Source organism: Cherax quadricarinatus, chromosome 62 (genome assembly GCF_038502225.1).
Source record: "Cherax quadricarinatus isolate ZL_2023a chromosome 62, ASM3850222v1, whole genome shotgun sequence".
Taxonomy (NCBI): domain Eukaryota; kingdom Metazoa; phylum Arthropoda; class Malacostraca; order Decapoda; family Parastacidae; genus Cherax; species Cherax quadricarinatus.
In genome coordinates, this window is record NC_091353.1 from 5,981,340 (window position 1) to 6,005,154 (window position 23,815).

Sequence of the window (23,815 nt, forward strand, 5' to 3'; positions counted from 1 at the left end):
TTGAGGGAGGAATTTAATGTACACTGAACATCTGGGATAGCCTCATCCCATGTAGTACAACTTGGGTTAACGGTTACTCTGAGCACCTCCAGGACTTTGCGATTTGTACGTTCAGCAAGACCATTACTCGCAGGGTGGCGTGGAGCTACTGGCGCTTGGTGAATGTTGAATCTGGAGCAAAGATCCTGCATTATGCCATTTATAAACTCAGACCCATTGTCTGACAGAAGGACACGTGGGCAAGTATGACGAAGAACAACATGCTCACGGAAAGCACTAGCGACCGTTTCGGCAGTTTTATCAGGAATGGGTACTAATTCACTGTACCACGTCAAGTTATCTACCATTACAAGCAGGTGCTTATTTCCCTTCTCTGAGGTCGAGAAGTTCGTCAACAGGTCAACAGAAGTTCTCTCCCAGGGCTCCTTTGTAATGGGATACTTTAGAATGGGGTTAGGACCTGTAATGGTACCCTTGTGCTGTAGGCAAACAACACACTGGTGTACATGCTTGGCAATGTCCGCTGCCATCTTAGGCCAGAAATATTTCATTCGTGCCTGTTTGATACTGCGGTCCTTCCCGGGGTGCGCTACACCTGGGACATTGTGGATCAACCTAAGAGTAGCTGGTATCATGGACTCTGGTATCACCAGTTGGTATATGGTTCTGCCAGGGTCCACCAGCTGTGCAACACGGCACAGTACTCCTTGGTTGACCACTAAATCCTTCAGTGGAACGGGAGACTTGACCTGTAAGTCAACGTCCTCCTTGGTCAGGAAACGAAGGACTGGAGATCACACAGGGTCCTGTCGTTGGGCTCTCTCGAGATCCTCAACAGAGAACGAGTTGCCGACACTCACGAATGCTATATGCCTCGACAGGGCATCAGCTACAACATTTTGCTTACCTAGGACATAGCAAATTTCAGGGTTGTAGTCATTGAACGTGAGCGACCACCGAGCATGCTTTCCCGAGAGGTTCTTATTCGCAAAAAGGGCCAATAAGGGTAAATGATCTGTGTAAATCTTGATAGGATAATGATAGATGATATCCCGAAAATGACTCAGGGCCCATACATATGGACATGGAAAAAAAACTTCCTACAGGGAGGGAAGAAAAAAACATGTGGGGGTATAAGATATGAGAGAAACGTGGCTAACTCAGCGTGAGCCACAGCTGTGCATGGTTTGTTTACACTGGCAAGCGTGTCTGGGCGCGCTGACTGACTGCGGCTTCAGCACACGGAGAACAAAACATTTACTGCACTACTCGAGCGTGCTAAAAACAAGCTTAAGTGAAACTATGAACTGGGACGAGGAAGTTTTACTGTAACAAGTCACTGGGGAAAACAAAACTGGTGATGAACTGGGAATGTAACAGCAAGGGAAAGGAAAAAAAAATTTAACTGGGCAACACAAAAAAAACTGCACTGGCTGGAGATACGTAGACGCTGAGTAGTTGTAGACACAATGATGAGTCACGAGCTGCTGTAGACAGCATGGGGGTTGAACTGAGCTGGCTTAGGGGCTAAGCCAACTGGGTTCCCACGTGGTTAAGCCAGGTAGAACTTCTTGGAGGAAACTGGGAAGAACACAACACACATGGACGGCGAGATGGACGTCGTTGCGTAGCAGAGAAGGCTGTAGAGGAGGCTGGTGCGTTTACACGCTGATTAGGGTAACAACCAACCCCAGAGCTGCCTCGTGGTCACGCGTGGAGCCACACGAAGCCAACACACTAAACGACCTCACCTCTACTTCTTGTAGCTGAGAAGGGCGTAGGGACGCTGTAGGAGGCAGGAGGATGGTGCTGGAGAGTGTTGAAGGGCTGTAGAGAGGGTGATGAGGTGAACACGTGACTGCTAAGGCTGGAGATGACGCCGTGATGCCTATGTCCAGATTTTGTGGGAAAAATCTAGGACGAAGATCTATCTCAGGCCCTGTCAAGACGCTGGGAGTAACAGATAACTCTTTAGGCCAGCAGATGTGTTGGATGACGACGACGGATGATGTTGATTGGCGTCGACCGATGGTGTTGACCCCTCCACCCTGAAGAGGCTCACAATGCCGTTGACTCCGCTGTCACCACTGTTATTGCTGTTCTTACTGCTGAACAGCGGTTTAGTGCCGATGAAGGTAGCGTAGGTAGCAATGATACGGCCGTGGACTAGTTTGGCTTTAATTGGATAGGAGTGAGTACACAACGGGCAGTGTGAGGGAGTGACCGCAAGCCAGTCCGTGGAGGGGGAGCACTTGTGTCTATCAAGTCGGTCGGCCTAGGAGTGAGGGCGGATGGGCTCAGCCTCCCACTGACCTGAGTGAGCCTACAGAGGGCAGCACCTAAATGCCGCAAAATATGAACTAGTCAGAGCAGACGGCTAGGCTGTGTGTTCTGACAGTACAGGCTGTCTACAGTCATTATATTGTTTACGAAGCATGTTTATACAAACCAACAATAAAGTGTTGTTTATTACTGTTTTTCTATCACATATATACACATATAAAGTCACTGGACACTTCCCAGAACTGCTACAGCTTCTGTAAAGCTCGTAGTTGTTGTGTGGGGGTGGACTTGTAAATATGCTGAGTCACTGGCATAATTAGTGTCACAGTGACAAATAACACCATCACTCACCACCCTCACTGCCTGTCAACTTCCTCCTCACCCCACCAACCCACATGGAAATAAGTCACTGTCTGATTTTTTTGGGTTATCCTAAGTTGATGGTCTCCTTACTTCCTTCCTTCCCTCCTTCCTTCCTTCCTCTCATCTCTTCCTTTCTTCCTTCCTTCCTTCCTTCCTTTCATCTCTTCCTTCCTTCCTCCCTTTCTTCCTATTGTCCTTTCTTCCTTCCGTCAGGTTTCCTGGGCATTGCTTTCGGTCACAAACTCCTCAAAACCATGAAATTCATCTTTATTGACACTTCCATCTGTGTTTGAACTGTCACTTGGGAACAAAAGAGCCCCAATTAGCCGAGGAGTGAGGAGTTTCTTAGCGCTAGACATGGTGAACAAAGTGTAATAAAATGGTTTTCCCACAATGCACCACTGGGTCCCCGATTTTTTTGTACCGTGCGCACTGACCATGGAGACCCATTCTCTCTCACCTAGACATACCAGCTGTTTCCCACTTAATTTGAGGCCGCTAGGATTTACGCGTATTAGTACAGCACCAACCCTGGCGCGTAAGCCGTACTAGTATGGCACCAACCCTGAAAGGGTTAAGAAAATAGAAGAAAACCCAGATGGTTGTGTATATATATGCGTGTTTACCTGGAGAGAGTTCTGGGGGTCAATGCCCCTGCTGCCTGGTCTGTGACCAGGCCTCATGGTGGATCAGGGCCTGATCAACCACGCTGTTACTGCTGGCTGTGCACAATCCAACATATGAACCACAGCCCGGCTGGTCAGGTTCCAACTTTAGGTGCTTGTCCAGTGCCTGCTTGAAGACAGCCAGGGGTCTTTTGGTAATCCCCCTTATGTATACTGGGAGGCAGTTGAACAGTCTTGGGCCCCTGACACTTATTGTGTTGTCTCTTAACATGCTAGTGACTCCCCTGCTTTTCATTGAGGGGATGTTGCATCGTCTGCCGAGTCTTTGCTTTCGTGTATATGCATGTGTAGTGTATGACCTAAGTGTAAGTAGAAGTAGCAAGATAACCCTGGTATCAGCATTGGATATTAATGGATAAAAAGTCACAATACCATGACTGGAACAATACATAGGAGAGAGACATACATAGGAGAGAGACATTCATGGTGACGTTTTCCTCTGTGTTACCAGTTAGTGGTCCAAGTTGGAGAGAAACGTCATTAGTTTTTCCTCCTATGTGTTGGTTATTTGTGTATTGGGTATTAATGTTATTGTCACCGAGTAAGTGGACCAGTAAGTTTCCTAAACATGTACTCGACAGACCTGCAGCTGCTCTGCTAATTCATAATATAAACAAATTGAGTTATGGTAGTATACAGGGACTCCTCGACTTATGATGTTTTCACTTTACGATGGTGCAACAGCAACTAATTTAGAGATGAGCTTAAGATAATTACTCAGCATGAAGGTGGCAAGTCCTTAACTTGTATTCATTATTTCACTTATCAATACAGTATTTAGTTAGTTACAGTAATTATTTATATACTTATCCAGTGACAGTTATTTATTTATTTATTTATATGTTTAGCTCATTACTGTAATGCAAAACAGTGATTATGTGTGAATGATGATGAAAGTGTTTCTGTTTTGGGTCTCCCTACCTTGGTGGGAGATGGCCGATGTGTTAAAAAAAAATTCATGTTCGACTTAGGAGTACATGTATGTATAGTATAAACATTAATTTTTTGCCACAACAGGGGAAACCTGCCGGGAAGTTGTGGCGCAGACGGAAGGCAGGAGGAAACAGGCAACGGCTATTATTCTACTGGGGGTGATTGGTGCATACCACGGTCAGGACTCTGCAGAAGGTTTTGGTCTTGGCAACCTTGCAATGCAAACAAGTAAGAACAATTTGATTTGTCTTTATTATGTAAAACTTCTTGCTTCAAATAAAGCTTCAGCTATATTTAATACCTCAATTCTTTCTTTCCACACACCGGCCGTATCCCACTGAGTCGGGGTGGCCCAAGAGGAAAAACGAAAGTTTCTCCTTTTACATTTAGTAATATTTGATACCTCAATATTAATACTTAATTGGTGGTGGTAATGAGCAAGACACATGTGCAACAGCTGGGAGTCTTTATTATTGACATGTTGCACATATGCAATAGACACCTTCAGTCAGATACAGAGAATGCATTGTATTTGACTGAAGAAGCCTACCACATATGCAATATGTTTCAAAAATAAAGATACTCAACTATTGCATATGTGTGTTACTTATCAACTTGTCAGTATTTTATATAATTTTCCACATAGTGGTGATGATACAAAGATTATGAGTGTTTAGTGTGTTGAGTAGCGGGTCATTGTGGAATTTGACTGACAGAGGGGACTGTGTCCATTGTTCTGTCTAACTTGCATGAATGAACTTCAGTTTGGCACAGTGCTTCTTCAGGAGGACTTGAGTCCTGGAGGTGGGGAAGGGCTGTACCTGCACTCTGAAGGAGGGGTGGAGATGTTGCAGCTCAAGGGTAATCTAAATTGTGATGTCACTACACTTCTAGAAAGATAGTGATTGAATGAATGATGGTGAATGTGTTATTTTTTCTGTAAGTCACCCTGCTATGGCAGGAGATGACCACTGAGGTAAAGAAAAAAAAAAGGAAGTGACTATTTTAAAGTTGGTGTCTGTCTCGCTTATCTTTCTCATTATGTTTATGGACCTTCTGGTGACAGTCTTTCTTGTTAATAACTTATGGCTCCATGTCTTTTAACACTTTCAATATTTTATCTTATAATTTATATTCTTCATTTAGAGGGGAAAGTGTATAAACTAAGGGAGGAGGAAGTTCGGGTGAGATATAAGCAACTATTGGCAGAAAGGTGGGCTGGTGCAAATATGAGTAGTGGGGGGGTTGAAGAGGGTTGGAATAGTTTTAAAAATGCAGTATTAGAATGTGGGGCAGAAGTTTGTGGTTATAGGAGGGTGGGGGCAGGAGGAAAGAGGAGTGATTGGTGGAATGATGAAGTAAAGGGTGTGATAAAAGAGAAAAAGGTAGCTTATGAGAGGTTTTTACAAAGCAGAAGTGTTATAAGAAGAGCAGAGTATATGGAGAGTAAAAGAAAGGTAAAGAGAGTGGTGAGAGAGTGCAAAAGGAGAGCAGATGATAGAGTGGGAGAGGCACTGTCAAGAAATTTTAATGAAAATAAGAAAAAAATTTTGAGTGAGATAAACAAGTTAAGAAAGCCAAGGAGGTACCGAGCTCAGACAGCGTAAACAAACTGAACAGGTTGTGGATGTTCACTCGGTCAGGCGAAATAGACGGTATTAATACGTGTCCAGTTTTAGTTCATTCATGTACATTTGTAAGAGTTTGTGAAACTTTTACCTTATAATATTTTTATTATTATTATAATAATTAAATCACGAAACAAATACTCTTACACTGTGTACAAGTTAATACAGAATTATAGCTATAAAGTGAAGGCATACGAAAGGAATATTTTATTACATTTATCCCTAGTAAAAGGTGACGGGCTAGAGAAAACGTAATTCTTCCGACACTTCTACAAACCGTTTGGTAAACATCTCATATATATTTGTATAAATTTTTATACTGTGGGTGCATGTATCATGTTTGTGTGTTACATAATGTGTTTCTTATATAATTTTGAAAAAAATATCATAGATAGATTAAGGGAAATGTCTATATTAACGTAATATGCGACATTAATGTGCCCAAGAGATTATTATTATTTAATACCTTTTAGGAGTGAAGAAGAGCAGGATGTGAGTGTGGGGGAGGTGCGTGAGGCATTACGTAGAATGAAAGTGGGTAAAGCAGCTGGAACTGATGGGATCATGACAGAAATGTTAAAAGTAGGGGCAATATAGTGTTGGAGTGGTTGGTATATTTGTTAGTGGCAGGGCCGGATTACCGCATAGGCAAACTAGGCATTTGCCTAGGGCCCCGTGCATTTGGGGGCCCAGCGGTCCAAGGGGTTCAGGGGCTCATCCAAGACTGCGCACATGGTGCAAGTGCAAAGGGGTCCCTACCTAAAAGGTTCAAGTGTTTGGAGAGTAAAATTGATTTTTAAAAATTAATCAAAACAAAAATAAATAATGAAATAAAATAAAATAAAAATAAATAAACCTAACCATAGATGGCAACACTCAAATGCCTTTGTTTACATCAGAACAGCTGTGTTTTCCCGCTAATGGGTGAGTATGTTGAATGGGTGAAGTGTTGTTGATAGACATTGATGTGTATGGATAAATGTTTGCTTTCGCCTCTAAATGTTAAGGGAGGTACCTGATAGGGTTACTTGACCAGTAAAGATGCATGGACCAGTAAAGACGCATTTTTGGTAAAAATACTATAAAGAAAAACCTAAAAACGCAAACTGACTTCCGTTTGTAGGTTTTAAAAGCACTTTGTCCTGCCTTTAAGTCTTTATCATTTCAATAACAGATCTCAATTGATTGATGTTCTACATCACTTCCGTCGCAAATGCTTAGTTTTCAAGTTGCGACGGAAGTGATGTAGAACATCAATTAATTTACTACATATTTCCCCAGAAACACATAAGCCACGTCTTGAGTTTATTCTCTTTAAAATGCATAATTTAACAAGATAGTTATAATGGCTGTTGGTAAATGGTTTTGGTTGTCTTGATGTACTTTCCCTATTAAATTTAATCTAAATAGCCAGAATGTATTTAATTAGACCTTAAACAGGCTCACACCGACCCCCCCACCCCCAAGCTGGAAGGGGTCGCTTCGCTTACCCATAACTCAAAGGGGCCCCGCCAATCTGAATAGCCTAGGGCCCGGAGACTTCTTAATCTGGCCCTGGTTAGTGGTATATATATTAGTGAAGAGAGTGGTGAGAGAGTGCAAAAGGAGAGCAGATGATAGAGTGGGAGAGGCACTGTCAAGAAATTTTAATGAAAATAAGAAAAAATTTTGGAGTGAGTTAAACAAGTTAAGAAAGCCTAGGGAAAATATGGATTTGTCAGTTAAAAACAGAGTAGGGGAGTTAGTAGATGGGGAGAGGGAGGTATTAGGTAGATGGCGAAAATATTTTGAGGAACTTTTAAACGTTAAGGAAGAAAGGGAGGCAGTAATTTCATGCACTGGCCAGGGAGGTATACCATCTTTTAGGAGTGAAGAAGAGCAGAATGTAAGTGTGGGGGAGGTACGTGAGGCATTACGTAGAATGAAAGGGGGTAAAGCAGCTGGAACTGATGGGATCATGACAAAAATGTTAAAAGCAGGGGAGGATATAGTGTTGGAGTGGTTGGTACTTTTGTTTAATAAATGTATGAAAAAGGGGAAGGTACCTAGGGATTGGTGGAGAGCATGTATAGTCCCTTTATATAAAGGAAAGGGGGACAAGAGAGATTGTAAAAATTATAGAGGAATAAGTTTACTGAGTATACCAGGAAAAGTGTACGGTAGGGTTATTATTGAAAGAATTAGAGGTAAGACAGAATGTAGAATCACGGATGAGCAAGGAGGTTTTAGAGTGGGTAGGGGATGTGTAGATTAAGTGTTTACATTGAAGCATGTATGAGCAGTATTTAGGTAAAGGTAGGGAAGTTTTTATTGCATTTGTGGATTTAGAAAAGGCATATGCTAGAGTGGATAGAGGAGCAATGTGGCAGATGTTGCAAGTATATGGAATAGGTGGTAAGTTACTAAATGCTGTTAAGAGTTTTTATGAGGATAGTGAGGCTCAGGTTAGGGTGTGTAGAAGAGAGGGAGACTACTACTCTGTAAAAGTAGGTCTTAGACAGGGATGTGTAATGTCACCATGGTTGTTTAATATATTTATAGATGGGGTTGTAAAAGAAGTAAATGCTAGGGTGTTCGGGAGAGGGGTGGGATTAAATTATGGGGAATCAAATACAAAATGGGAATTGACACAGTTAATTTTTGCTGATGATACTGAGCTTATGGGAGATTCTAAAGAAAAATTGCAAAGGTTAGTGGATGAGTTTGGGAGTGTGTGTAAAGGGAGAAAGTTGAAAGTGAACATAGAGAAGAGTAAGATGATGAGGGTATCAAATGATTTAGATAAAGAAAAATTGGATATCAAATTGGGGAGGAGTAGTATGGAAGAAGTGAATGTTTTCAGATACTTGGGAATTGACGTGTCGGCGGATGGATTTATGAAGGATGAGGCTAATCATAGAATTGATGAGAGAAAACAGGTGAGTGGTGCATTGAGGTATATGTGGAGACAAAAAAACATTATCTATGGAGGGAAAGAAGGGAATGTATGAAAGTATAGTAGTACCAACACTCTTATATGGGTGTGAAGCTTGGGTTGTGAATGCAGCAGCGAGGAGGCGGTTGGAGGCAGTGGAGATGTCCTGTCTAAGGGCAATGTGTGATGTAAATATTATGCAGAAAATTCGGAGTGTGGAAATTAGGAGGTGTGGAGTTAATAAAAGTATTAGAGGGCTGAAGAGGGGCTGTTGAGGTGGTTTGGCCATTTAGAGAGAATGGATCAAAGTAGAATGACATGGAGAGCATTTAAATCTGTAGGAGAAGGAAGGCGGGGTAGGGGTCATCCTCGAATAGGTTGGAAGGAAGGGGTAAGGGAGGTTTTGTGGGCGAGGGGTTTGGTGAATGGTGATGAATGGTATTTGGGACCTGACGATCTGTTGGAGTGCGAGTAGGGTAATATTTAGTGAAGGGATTCAGGGAAACCGGTTATTTTTATATAGCCGGACTTGTATCCTGGAAATGGGAAGTACAATGCCTGCACTCTGAAGAAGGGGTTCGGGATATTAGCAGTTTGGAGGGATATGTTGTGTACCTCTGTACGTATATAATTCTAAACTGTTGTGTTCTGAGCACCTCTGCAAAAACAGTGATTATGTGTGAGTGAGGTGAAAGTGTTGAATGATGATGAAAGTATTTTCTTTTTGGGGATTTTCTTTCTTTTTGGGTCACCCTGCCTCGGTAGGAGACGGCCGACTTGTTGAAAAAAAAATGTATGAAAGGAAAGGTACCTAGGGATTGGCAGAGAGCATGTATAGTTTCTTTACACAAAGGGAAGGAGGACAAAAAAAAATTGTAAAAAATATAGTGGAATAAGTTTACTGAGAGCATAGGCAATGGGGTCGAAGAGGTATGGGGTAGGTTTAAAAATGTAGTGTTAGAGTGTTCAGCAGAAGTTTGTGGTTACAGGAAAGTGGGTGCGGGAGAGAAGAGGAGCGATTGGTGGAATGATGATGTAAAGAGAGTAGTAAGGGAGAAAAAGTTAGCATATGAGAAGTTTTTACAAAGTAGAAGTGATGCAAGGAGGGAAGAGTATATGGAGAAAAAGAGAGAGGTTAAGAGAGTGGTGAAGCAATGTAAAAAGAGAGCAAATGAGAGAGTGGGTGAGATGTTATCAACAAATTTTGTTGAAAATAAGAAAAAGTTTTGGAGTGAGATTAACAAGTTAAGGAAGCCTAGAGAACAAATGGATTTGTCAGTTAAAAATAGGAGAGGAGAGTTATTAAATGGAGAGTTAGAGGTATTGGGAAGATGGAGGGAATATTTTGAGGAATTGTTAAATGTTGATGAAGATAGGGAAGCTGTGATTTCGTGTATAGGGCAAGGAGGAATAACATCTTGTAGGAGTGAGGAAGAGCCAGTTGTGAGTGTGGGGGAAGTTCGTGAGGCAGTAGGTAAAATGAAAGGGGGTAAGGCAGCCGGGATTGATGGGATAAAGATAGAAATGTTAAAAGCTGGTGGGGATATAGTTTTGGAGTGGTTGGTGCAATTATTTAATAAATGTATGGAAGAGGGTAAGGTACCTAGGGATTGGCAGAGAGCATGCATAGTTCCTTTGTATAAAGGCAAAGGGGACAAAAAAGAGTGCAAAAATTATAGGGGGATAAGTCTGTTGAGTATACCTGGTAAAGTGTATGGTAGAGTTATTATTGAAAGAATTAAAGGTAAGACGGAGAATAGGATAGCAGATGAACAAGGAGGCTTTAGGAAAGGTAGGGGGTGTGTGGACCAGGTGTTTACAGTGAAACATATAAGTGAACAGTATTTAGATAAGGCTAAAGAGGTCTTTGTGGCATTTATGGATTTGGAAAAGGCATATGACAGGGTGGATAGGGGGGCAATGTGGCAGATGTTGCAGGTGTATGGTGTAGGAGGTAGGTTACTGAAAGCAGTGAAGAGTTTTTACGAGGATAGTGAGGCTCAAGTTAGAGTACATAGGAAAGAGGGAAATTATTTCCCAGTAAAAGTAGGCCTTAGACAAGGATGTGTGATGTCACTGTGGTTGTTTAATATATTTATAGATGGGGTTGTAAGAGAAGTAAATGCGAGGGTCTTGGCAAGAGGCGTGGAGTTAAAAGACAAAAAATCACACATAAAGTGGGAGTTGTCACAGTTGCTCTTTGCTGATGACACTGTGCTCTTGGGAGATTCTGAAGAGAAGTTGCAGAGATTGGTGGATGAATTTGGTAGGGTGTGCAAAAGAAGAAAATTAAAAGTGAATACAGGAAAGAGTAAGGTTATGAGGATAACAAAAATATTAGGTGATGAAAGATTGGATATCAGATTGGAGGGAGAGAGTATGGAGGAGGTGAATGTATTCAGATATTTGGGAGTGGACGTGTCAGCGGATGGGTCTATGAAGGATGAGGTGAATCATAGAATTGATGAGGGGAAAAGGGTGAGTGGTGCACTTAGGAGTCTGTGGAAACAAAGAACTTTGTCCTTGGAGGCAAAGAGGGGAATGTATGAGAGTATAGTTTTACCAACACTCTTATATGGGCGTGAAGCATGGGTGATGAATGTTGCAGCGAGGAGAAGGCTGGAGGCAGTGGAGATGTCATGTCTGAGGACAATGTGTGGTGTGAATATAATGCAGAGAATTCGTAGTTTGGAAGTTAGGAGGAGGTGCGGGATTACCAAAACTGTTGTCCAGAGGGCTGAGGAAGGGTTGTTGAGGTGGTTCGGACATGTAGAGAGAATGGAGCGAAACAGAATGACTTCAAGAGTGTATCAGTCTGTAGTGGAAGGAAGGCGGGGTAGGGGTCAGCCTAGGAAAGGTTGGAGGGAGGGGTAAAGGAGGTTTTGTGTGCGAGGGGCTTGGACTTCCAGCAGGCGTGCGTGAGCGTGTTTGATAGGAGTGAATGGAGACAAATGGTTTTTAATACTTGACGTGCTGTTGGAGTGTGAGCAAAGTAACATTTATGAAGGGGTTCAGGGAAACCGGCAGGCCGGACTTGAGTCCTGGAGATGGGAAGTACAGTGCCTGCACTCTGAAGGAGGGTTGTTAATGTTGCAGTTTAAAAACTGTAGTGTAAAGCACCCTTCTGGCAAGACAGTGATGGAGTGAATGATGGTGAAAGTTTTTTCTTTTTCGGGCCACCCTGCCTTGGTGGGAATCGGCCAGTGTGATATAAAAAAAAAAAAAGTTTACTGAGTGTACCAGGAAAAGTGTACGGTAGGGCTGTTATTGAAAGAATTAGAGGTAAGACAGAGAGTAGGATTATGGATGAGCAAGGAGGTTTTAAAGTGGGTAGGGGATGTGTAGATAGTGTTTACATTGAAGCACATAATTTTTTTTTTTTCAGCAAGTCAGCCATCTCCCACTGAGGCAGGGTGACCCAAAAAGAAAGAAAATTCTCAAAATGAAAATACTTTCATCATCATTCAACATTTTTACCTCACTAATACATAATCACTGTTTTTATAGAGGCATCCAGATAAAGCAGTTTAGAAGCATATTCTTCTTTCAACAAACCGGCCATATCCCACCGAGGCGGGGTGGCCCTAAAGGAAAAACGAATGTTTCTCCTTTTACATTTAGTAATATATACAGGAGAAGAGGTTACTAGCCCCTTGCTCCCGGCATTTTAGTCGCCTCTTACAACACGCATTGCTTACTGAGGAAGAATTCTGTTCCACTTCCCCATGGAGATAAGAGGAAATAAACAAGAATAAGAACTAGAAAGAAAATAGAAGAAAACCCAGAGGGGTGTGTATATATGTGCTTGTACATGTATGTGTAGTGTGACCTAAGTGTAAGTAGAAGTAGCAAGACGTACCTGAAATCTTGCATGTTTATGAGACAGAAAAAAGGACACCAGCAATCCTCCATCACGTAAAACAATTACAGGCTTTCGTTTCACACTCATTTGGCAGGATGGTAGTACCCCCCTGGGTGGTTGCTGTCTGCCAACCTTCTACCTACTTTAGAAGCATATATATATAAAGATATATAACATATCCCTCCAAACTGTCAATATCCCAAACCCCTCCTTTAACGTGCAGGCATTGGACTTCCCATTTCCAGTACTCAAGTCCAGCTATATAAAAATAACCGGTTTCCCTGAATCCCTTCACTAAATATTGCCCTGCTCACACTCCAACAGCTCAAAAACCATTTGTCTCCATTCACTCCTGTCTAACACGCTCACACAAACTTGCTGGAAGTCCAAGCCCCTGGCCCACAAAATTTCCTTTACCCCCTCCCTCCCACATTTTCAAGGACGTCCCCTACCCTGCCTTCCTTCCCCTACGTGTCATTCTACTTTGATCCATTTTCTCTAAATGACCAAACCATGTCATTCTACTTTGATAAATTTGCTCTAAATGACCAAACCACCTCAACAGCCCCTCTTCAGCCCTCTGACTGATACTTTTATTAACTCCACACCTTCTAGTTTCCACACACCGAATTCTCTGCATAATATTTACACCACACATTGCCCTTAGACAGGACATCTCCACTGCCTCTAACCGTCTCCTCGCTGTAGCATTTACAACCCAAGCTTCACACCCATATAAGAGCGTTGGTACCACTATACTTTCATACATTCTCTTCTATGCCTCCATAGATAACGTTTATTGTCTCCACGTATACCTCAACACACCACTCACCTTTTTTCCTTCATCAATTCATCAATTCTATGGTTAACCTCATCCTTTATAAACCCATCCACTGACACGTCAGCCCCAAATATCTGAAAACATTCACTTCTTCCATACTCCCTCTCTCCAATTTGATATCCAATTTTTCTCTATCTAAATCATTTGATACCTTTATCACCTTACTTATCTATGTTCACTTTCAACTTTCTACCTTTACACACCCTCCCAAACTCGTCCACTAACCTTTCCAACTTTTCTTTAGAATCTCCCATAAGCACAGTATCATCAGCAAAAAGTAACTGTGTTAGTTCCCATTTTGTATTTGATTCCCCAAAATTTAATCCCACCCTTCTCCCCAACACCTTTGCATTTATTTCTTTTACAACTCCATCTATAAATATATTAACCCTTAAACTGTCCAAACGTAGGTCTCGCGTGGCGCTCCGAATATTTTGAAAAATAAAAAATATTTTTTTTTTCTTTTAAAATGAAGAGCACATATAGAATGAAAAAAAAAATTAGGGGCAGTACTTTCCGAGATATAAGGCCGTGAAGTTGGCATTGGATGCTCAACTATCGGCAACATCGACTCCTGCCGCTTGCAGAAGTGTTGCCAATATATCTTTTTTCTCGTTTTTATTTTAATTTATATACTTTTTATGTTCTGATAATTACAATTTATAATAGTTTTTGTAATTTCATAGCCAATCTTTGTTCTGACACTAATATCAGGTACTGAAATAGTGCTCAAATAGTCACAGACACATTGACAGGTGAACATTAACACCTGCCTGGGTTATTTACTATTGTCTAGAAATATATACAAAATATTTATAGGTCCCAGCAATGTTTTAGATACCCTGGCATATACCTTGAAGCATGTTGTTATGAAAGGCATCCCTATACTGTTGACAGCCTAGTGACATTTGATTAATGCCCACTGCTCCAGCTAACCCTTGCTGTATTTGTTATCACTGTTACACACAAACATGTCTTGTCTCTTTGTTTATCTGTCTGTCTATCTATCTGTCTAGCTGCCTGTCTATCTGTGTGTCTGTCTGCCTGTCTGTCTGTCTGCTTATCTGTCTTTCTGTCTGCCTCGAGTATAGGATATCAAACTCCTCGAAGAATCGTGTTATGACATCTGTTATCAGCTCGGTGACATTTGATAAATGGGTGCTCGGGGAACCCTGGCTTTATTTGTTTTCACTGATACACACAAACATGTTTCTGTCTATCTGTCTATCTATCTATCTATCTACATATCTATCTATTTATCTGTCTATCTTTGCCTGGATTTTTTGGATTATCCTAGGTAATTTACACTATGTATAATTGTACTTATGTGTACATATGAGACAGTGTTGCGAATAAGAAATTTTTTTAAAGAACTTCAGAATGTGGCCTGTTACCATTTATTTCTTATGCAACAAGATTTTTGGATCCGAGTTATTTAAAGTTTTAGAGTCTAGGGGAAATAATTTCAACTGGGAAACTCCATAGAATAATATTCAAATTTATTAAAGTATTTAAATACAATACTTTATCTTCTCTTTGTAGTTAATGTAACTTAATACTTTGTACAATAAATTTACCATATACATTTAGTTCAAAATCATGGAAATGTCACATTAATAAGGAAGTTTAATTATTCTCCATGTAATTCAGTCTTCAATAACATTTACGTCTTTGTCTTAACAAGACAGTAAACTCAAAATACAAAAGGTACAAGATTTAACAAGACCTTTGAATCTGGCCGTAAAGTATCTCTATGGATTACTGAACTGACCAAGAATATAAATATCAAAAGAGTCTTTCAAAGCAATGAAGAACAAAGTGAGTCAGCTCTTGAGTCCAATTCTCAAAACCATTCAACTGTACACCGTAAGAGCCAATATACGATCAGTTGTCAGGGCTAGAGCAGGGAGCAGACTGACTACTTGCCAGTCTGTTGACGCATCGTCAGGTTGGATCAGCTGACCCAAACGTCAGCCAGCCGGACATAAACAATTGAACAATTCACCAGATAGTTCCGAGACTTAAACTCTATATACACAAGAAATCCTACCTAACAATAATAATAAAATAATAGTAATAATACCAAAATAGTGATAATAACAAAATAGCGATAATACCATGGTATTTTTCATATGTTAACAGATAATAATATAACGCCGAAAGTCTCTATTTTAGCTATAAACGGGGACTTTCGCACTATAATATTAAGTGATGAACATATTCTCTTACAATAGTTAAATAACACAGGATGACCAATTTCGAAGATATAACCCCCCCCCCTCGTACGACAATAGGTCGCATTAGGGAGTTTGCAAGCGTCCTTGGTAATATCTCCTTTATAGTAAGCGTCCTCTTGGTAAATAAGGCATGTAGTACGACGGAAGAATGGAGAAGAAAGAACTCGATCAGCATGGTTATTTGCCAGAGGATGAGCTTTTGGAACAATGGCCTATAGAACTATCTGGAGTGGCTTCCACTACAATTCGAGAATAGGAGTCTCGGACATGACTGTCAGGGTCATCCATGTGGACTTAATACTTCGTCCCATCAACGAAACGACTTTCATAGTCATACTGTCAATATAAAAGAAAATCATTAACAAAAATATATAATATACATATAAATTAGGCTCTAAGAGTACTCATTTCTTAACTTTACATTTTAAGGTATACAATTTTTTTTTTTTTTCAGGGGCGAGAAAGGGCGTCAGCAATTATGTTAAGGGTTCCAGTTAAGTGTTGAATACTAATCAGATAAGGTTGGATCCTCAGAGCCCACCTGAGGATTCGGGTGTTCTTTGATTTCATAAAATTAATATAAATTAAGGGGTTGTGATCAGAAAATACCATAATTTTATGGGGGGAGGTTCCCAGATAAATGTCAAAATGTTCCAAAGATATTACTAGGGCAAGAGCTTCTTTCTCTACAGTGGCGTAACTCTTTTGGTGACGTTTCAACTTTGAAGAAAAATAAGATATAGGATGCAAAATATCAGTAGAGGGGGATTTCTGAAGTAACACCGCCCCCACAGCATAACCACTGGCATCGATGTGTAAATAGAAGGGTTGATTAAAGTCAGGACTTTTCAATATGGGTGACGAAGAAAGCAACCGCTTCAACCGATTAAAAGCTGTCTCACAATCTTTCGTCCAGCAAAACTTCATCTTACTACTGGTTAACTCAGTAAGAGGAGATGCAACCTGAGAAAAATTAGGACAGAAACGTCGATAATAACCAGTCATTCCAAGGAACCTCTGTATATATAGACTTTATATCTTGAGGGATAGGAAACTCGGCAATGGCCCTAACTTTTACATCAACAGGACGTACCTCACCCTGACCTATACAAAAACCGAGGTATTTAATCTTGGCTTGTCCAAACTGACACTTGGCTAAATTTATGGTGACGTTGTACTTTTCTAACTTCTTAAATAAGGTTTCCAGGCGAATTAAATGTTGCTCCCACTCATTGCTATATATAACAAGATCATCTAGATATGCATCCACTCCTTCTAAATCATTGGTCAGCAGGTTCATCAGGCGCTGAAAGGTAGAGGCCGCGTTACACAACCCGAAGGGCATAACACGATAATTGAATAATCCGCCTTGTATAGTAAGTGCGGATATTTCTTGGGCTCGCTGGGTAAGCGGCACTTGGTAATAGCCCCTTAATAAATCCAGGTGGGTGACATAGGCGGCTCCTGATACTCTGTCTATTAGATCATCAATACGGGGTAGTGGGAAACCATCTGGTACCGTGAGAGCATTAACCTTACGATAATCAGTGCACATTCTAGAAGTTCCATCAGGCTTGGGAACTAATATACAGGGCGAGGCCCACGGACTTTTACTCCATTCTATGAGTCCATGGGACAACAAAAATTCTTCTACTTTGTTTAATGTTTCTTGTTTGAGTGGACTTGCCCTATAAGGTGACTGTTTGCAAGGCTTTGCTCCTTGTACATCTATGTCGTGAATTCCCAATGTACAACACCTAGGGACGTCATCGAATAAAACCTCATAACGTAATATCAAGTCTTTGATATCTTTTGCTTTCTTCAAATCAAGGTCCATAAGAAAGGTATCAAGAGCTTGCAATGTCTCTGAATTTTTTAAACGTACTTCTATCGCTTTAGAGATGCTGGGCAGACTTACATTTTCAGTTTCAGCTAAAGGAAGAACTGTCGTAACTGGTACGATACTAGGGTGGTAAGCCTTAAGTTGGTTTATGTGATAAATACGTTTTGCTTTTCTCTTTCCTGGAGTTTGTAGTACATAATTTACCTCATTGAGCCGCTCAATCACTTCCAAAGGACCTTCGTATCTAGGTTGCAGAGCGTGTTCAGGTAAGAATTTCTGTGCCATCACACTGTCACCTGGTTTGAAGAAACGAGAGCGTGTGTGTTTGTCATAACAATGCTTCATCTTGGATTGGGCCTTAGCTAAGTTTTTTGAGGCTAATTCCCTCAGTTGTGACAAACGCTTTTGCATTAGAGTTGGAGTTGTTTTAAGCGAGGGTTCGGATTTTCCGGTCCATGAATCTTTTAGTACGGCGAGGGGGCCGCATACTTGGTGTCCGTAAATTAATTCAAATGGACTGAACCCAGTGCTTTCTTGTTCGCTTTCCCTTAAGGCGAACAAGAGGAATGGTATTCCTTCGTCCCAATCTCTGGAAAACTGCTCGCAGTATGCTCTCATCATTGATTTTAATGTTTGATGAAATCGTTTGAGGGCTCCTTGCGACTGAGGGTGATAAGCAACAGAAAATACGGACTTAATTCCGAGGCGAGATAAGGCATCGCGAAACATCTTAGAGGTAAAATTTGAACCTTGATCGGATTGAATTATTCAGGGAATCCTCACCTGTGAGAAAAATTTTTGCAAAGCTCGAACAATGATGCGAGAATTAATTTTTCTCAAAGGGATAACCTCTGGATATCGAGTAACGACATCCATAATTGTAAACAGATATTGATTCCCTTGTTTAGTCCTGGGTAACGGACCAACACAATCTATTATCAGGCGTGAGAAGGGCTCACCACTGACAGGAATCGGAATGAGGGGAACTGGTGGAGGTGTGTGCGAAGGTTTGCCGGTCACTTGGCAGACTTGACAACCTTTTAGATAGCTTTCCACAGTCTCCTTCATTCTGGGCCAATGAAAATGCTTGGCTATTTTTCCCAGCATTTTCTTTACTCCCAAATGTCCTCCCATGGGACTATGGTGGGCGAAACTAATAGCCAATTCTCTAAAGGTGCTAGGTAGCACTACTAGATGTTTGCTGGTAGACAGATGATCGTCGGAAGACAAAAGAGACTTTTCCTTTCTCATTAATATACCATTAGCAAGATAGTAACAATTGTCCAGGTCTTGGGCGTCATCTGCTGTAATAGCTATCTCTCATAATTTCTCTAGGGATGGATCAAGGAACTGATCCCTTATTAAATCTTCTTTCAATAGCATTTTAATATCAGAATCTTGAAAAGGGCCGATCATAGAATATTTCAGATTTGAAGATCCGGGTTGTAAGGATCGGCTGAAAAATAAATCGAGACCTAAATCTTCGCCTTCACTTAGGACTTCAGTTGACAAAGGATTTTGAGGCGCTCTAGACATTGCTCTAGTTATAACATTGAGAGGAAATAAGGTAGGAGCCTCTTTTCGAGCTTCTATGGCATAGTTAATGTCAGTAGAATTATCAATAACTAGAGGCTCTCGGCTTATACCCGGATAGTCTAGATCATTGCCTATGAGTAAGTCAATGCCCTGAATAGGAAAAGTTTCACTGGATATACCTACCGACACAAAGCCAGTATAGGTTGGTGTTTGGATGTACATGTATATCCTGTGAAGAGGCACTCTTATAATGGCACCTCCATAGGCTTCTAATAAGACATCTAGCTTTGTGCGAGTCATATCACTTACGGGAAGTATGTCCTGCTTCAACAATGTTAAATAACTTCCAGTATCATGGAAGGAATTAATTTCAACTAATTGAGTCTCGTCTATTCCAACTTTCACTTTAGCAAAGTAGGTACTCATAGCTGAGTGAATATCTTTTTCTGAAACAGCTCTAGTATTGAGCCATCTAGAATGACTACTGATTCATTCTTGTGAACCTTGTTCGGTACTAGGGTTCAGTTTCTTTTGAGTTGTCGATGAAGATATTACCTGAGTTGGGAAACGAAGTCGCTCGTTCCTGGTATCCCTCTTTAGCCTATAACAGTGTTTCCTTAAATGCCCTTTCTTATTACAATAAGTGCAGTTCAACTCACTGTTATGCCTTAGTGGTTTTGAACTTTTCCTAGAGTTAGATCTAAATTTATTATTAATGGGCGTGGAGGCATCATAGGAGGTCGGGTAAGGATTCTGTATGCGACGCATCTCTGTAAGATTGGATCGTCCTTTCTTAGGGGCATATTTAGTCACTGTTTCCTTACTTTTTGTTTCGCCCATCAATTGTTGAGATATTTCATAATTATCGGCGAGCGAGGCTGTTTCTAGTATATTTACTATGGGGCAACTAATTAAATACTTATGCAAGTCTTCTGGTAAATTATTATAGAAATCCTCATGCAGGATCAACTGGGAAAGACTTTCCATAGATTTACAGTTAGAAGCTCTACACCATCTAAAAGCGATTTTCTTTTCACGTGCAAAATCTACATACGACTGAGTTGGCTGGCGTTTTAGTGCTCTAAAGGTTTTTTGATAACTTACTGGGAGGAGATCATAAGCCTCTAGGATAGCCTTCTTAACGGAATCATAATCCACATATTTCTCAAAAGGTAACGTAGCCGTACACCTTTGAGCTTTACCAGACAACGAAGTATGTAATAAGGTTGCCCAGTGTTGTCGGGGCCAGCGCATAGCACGTGCTTCATTCTCAAAGACTTCAAAATAAGTTTCTAAATCTCCGTCATTAAACCTTGGAACCATAGATGCAGCTTTTTGTATATTGAAAGAATCATTTGAGGATTCAGTACATCTTTCACTCTCATTACCTTGTTGTTGTTGTCTTATATAGCAGAGCATTTCTCTTTGAAAGTCTTCTTCATTTAATTTACGCTGAGCCCCAATTTGAGCAGTCTGTAAAATAAATAGTCTCTAATTTCTCAAACTGACTTTGAAAAATATGCCCCGATGGTATCGAAAATGAGGGAATTGAACTGGCGGTATGTGGATATTCCTTTGGATGTGCACTTCGATGAGGGCCAGGCTGACCATTAATAGGAATTCCTTCAGTAACGGGCGAATGCCGAACAGCGGCTGCTACTTCATCTACTTTACTAGAGGCCAAAGCGGGACCTAATCTATCTGATTCAATTTCAAGATCAATTCTTTGAAATTGTTCTTTTAATACTTCGAATCTCGACTGGTAGCTTACTTGAGAAACTAAACTTCCGAGTCAGAATCTCCTGCTACATGATGGTTAGAGGCCCCTGGAAACAATTTGTTTCTAATTATTGCCCTTACGGTATTGGCTGTGTAATATCTATCGTATTGTACTCCCAATTTACGGGCTATCTGCCAGCATGTTTGAAGTTTCAAGGAGTCCAGCTTTGACAATGTTAAATCTTCAAATAACTCTTTAATGTGATCTTCGATGATCAATATTTTGAAATTAACTAAAGATAAATTCCCAGTATATAACTTTAATATTGTTCTTTTGATCAATGTCTTAGAACAACAGAGCTCCCGGACGAGTACCCCATTTGTTGCGAATAAGAAATTTTTTTAAAGAACTTCAGAATGTGGCCTGTTACCATTTATTTCTTATGCAACAAGATTTTTGGATCCGAGTTATTTAAAGTTTTAGAGTCTAGGGGAAATAATTTCAACTGGGAAACTCCATAGAATAATATTCAAATTTATTAAAGTATTTAATTAAATACAATACTTTATCTTCTCTTTGTAGTTAATGTAACTTAATACTTTGTACAATAAATTTACCATATACATTTAGTTCAAAATCATGGAAATGTCACATTAATAAGGAAGTTTAATTATTCTCCATGTAATTCAGTCTTCAATAACATTTACGTCTTTGTCTTAACAAGACCTTTGAATCTGGCCATAAAGTATCTCTATGGATTACTGAACTGACCAAGAATATAAATATCAAAAGAGTCTTTCAAAGCAATGAGGAACAAAGTGAGTCAGCTCTTGAGTCCAATTCTCAAAACCATTCGACTGTACACCGTAAGAGCCAATATACGATCAGTTGTCAGGGCTAGAGCAGGGAGCAGACTGACTACTTGCCAGTCTGTTGACACGACGTCAGGTTGGATCAGCTGACCCAAACGTCAGCCAGCCGGACATAAACAATTGAACAATTCACCAGATTGTTCCGAGATTTAAACTCTATATACACAAGAAATCCTACCTAACAATAATAATAAAATAATAGTAATAATACCAAAATAGTGATAATAACAAAATAGCGATAATACCATGGTATTTTTCATATATTAACAGATAATAATATAACGCCGAAAGTCTCTATTTTAGCTATAAACGGGGACTTAAGCACTATTATATTAAATGATGAACATATTCTCGTACAATAGTTAAATAACACAGGATGACCAATTTTGAAGATATAACAGATAGAGATATAGATAGAGATACAGATAGAGATATAGATAGACAGATATATAGATAGAGATATAGACAGAGAGACAGCCAGAGACAGCCAAAACAAGCCAGCTGGCCAGCCTGCCAAATACATAAGAACATAAGAAAGAAGGAGCACTGCAGCAGGCCTACTGGCCCATGCAAGCCAGGTACATCTCACACTCCCCCTCCCCTGGCTTAGACAAATGACCCACCTAGTCAGGTCACATCCATTGACTAGCACAAGCTAGTCAGGTCCAACTCACACCCACCCACACTCGCTCGTGTATTTATCTAACCTATTTTTACTTTCCTCTTAAAATGGGAGTGTTAATGCGGCATGGCATCAGTGAATCCCTGGTGTTTGCCACGCTATTTGCTCTAGTTGGTGCTCAATTGAATTGGTGCTCTCACAAGGTACTAAGTTTTTTTTTTTTTTCAACAAGTCGGCCGCCTCCCACCGAGGCAGGGTGACCCAAAAAAGAAAGAAAATCCCCAAAAAAGAAAATACTTTCATCATCATTCAACACTTTCACCACACTCACACATTATCACTGCTTTTGCAGAGGTGCTCAGAATACAACAGTTTAGAATTATATACGTATAAAGATACACAACATATCCCTCCAAACTGCCAATATCCCAAACCCCTCCTTTAAAGTGCAGGCATTGTACTTCCCATTTCCAGGACTCAAGTCCAACTATATGGAAATAACTGGTTTCCCTGAATCCCTTCACTAAATATTACCCTGCTCACACTCCAACAGATCGTCAGGTCCCAAGTATCATTCGTCTCCATTCACTCCTATCTAACACGCTCATGCACGCTTGCTGGAAGTCCAAGCCCCTCGCCCACAAAACCTCCTTTACCCCCTCTTTCCAACCCTTTCGAGGACGACCCCTACCCCTCCTTCCTTCTCCTATAGATTTATATGCTTTCCATGGCATTCTACTTTGATCCATCTCTCTAAATGACCAAACCACCTCAACAACCCCTCTTCTGCCCTCTGACTAATACTTTTATTAACTCCACACCTTCTCCTAATTTCCACACTCCGAATTTTCTGCATAATATTTACACCACACATCTCCACTGCCTCCAACCGTCTCCTCGCTGCTGCATTTACCACCCAAGCTTCACATCCATATAAGAGTGTTGGTACTACTATACTTTCATACATTCCCTTCTTTGCCTCCATAGATAACGTTTTTTGACTCCACATATACCTCAACGCACCACTCACCTTTTTTCCCTCATCAATTCTATGATTAACCTCATCCTTCATAAATCCATCCGCCGACACGTCAACTCCCAAGTATCTGAAAACATTCACTTCTTCCATACTCCTCCTCCCCAATTTGATATCCAATTTTTCTTTATCTAAATCATTTGATACCCTCATCACCTTACTCTTTTCTATGTTCACTTTCAACTTTCTACCTTTACACACATTCTCAAACTCATCCACTAACCTTTGCAATTTTTCTTTAGAATCTCCCATAAGCACAGTATCATCAGCAAAAAGTAACTGTGTCAATTCCCATTTTGAATTTGATTCCCCATAATTTAATCCCACCCCTCTCCCGAACACCCTAGCATTTACTTCTTTTACAACCCCATCTATAAATATATTAAACAACCATGGTGACATTACACATCCCTGTCTAAGACCTACTTTTACCGGGAAG

General features: G+C 40.6%; 1 protein-coding gene across 7 annotated transcripts in view; it reads left to right on the plus strand.

Annotated features, from left to right (window-relative positions):
* Rbcn-3B (WD repeat-containing protein Rbcn-3B) overlaps positions 1-23,815 on the plus strand; it is a 210,905-nt gene that overhangs the window by 156,170 nt on the left and 30,920 nt on the right. For all 7 annotated transcript variants that reach the window (XR_011393733.1, XM_070098348.1, XM_070098351.1 and 4 more), the window contains one exon: positions 4,350-4,493. Coding sequence is in view for 6 of the 7 variants with exons in the window: in XM_070098348.1 (XP_069954449.1) it covers positions 4,350-4,493 (144 nt within the window). In the remaining variant the exon portion in view is untranslated. The remainder of the gene's footprint in view (positions 1-4,349; positions 4,494-23,815) is intronic.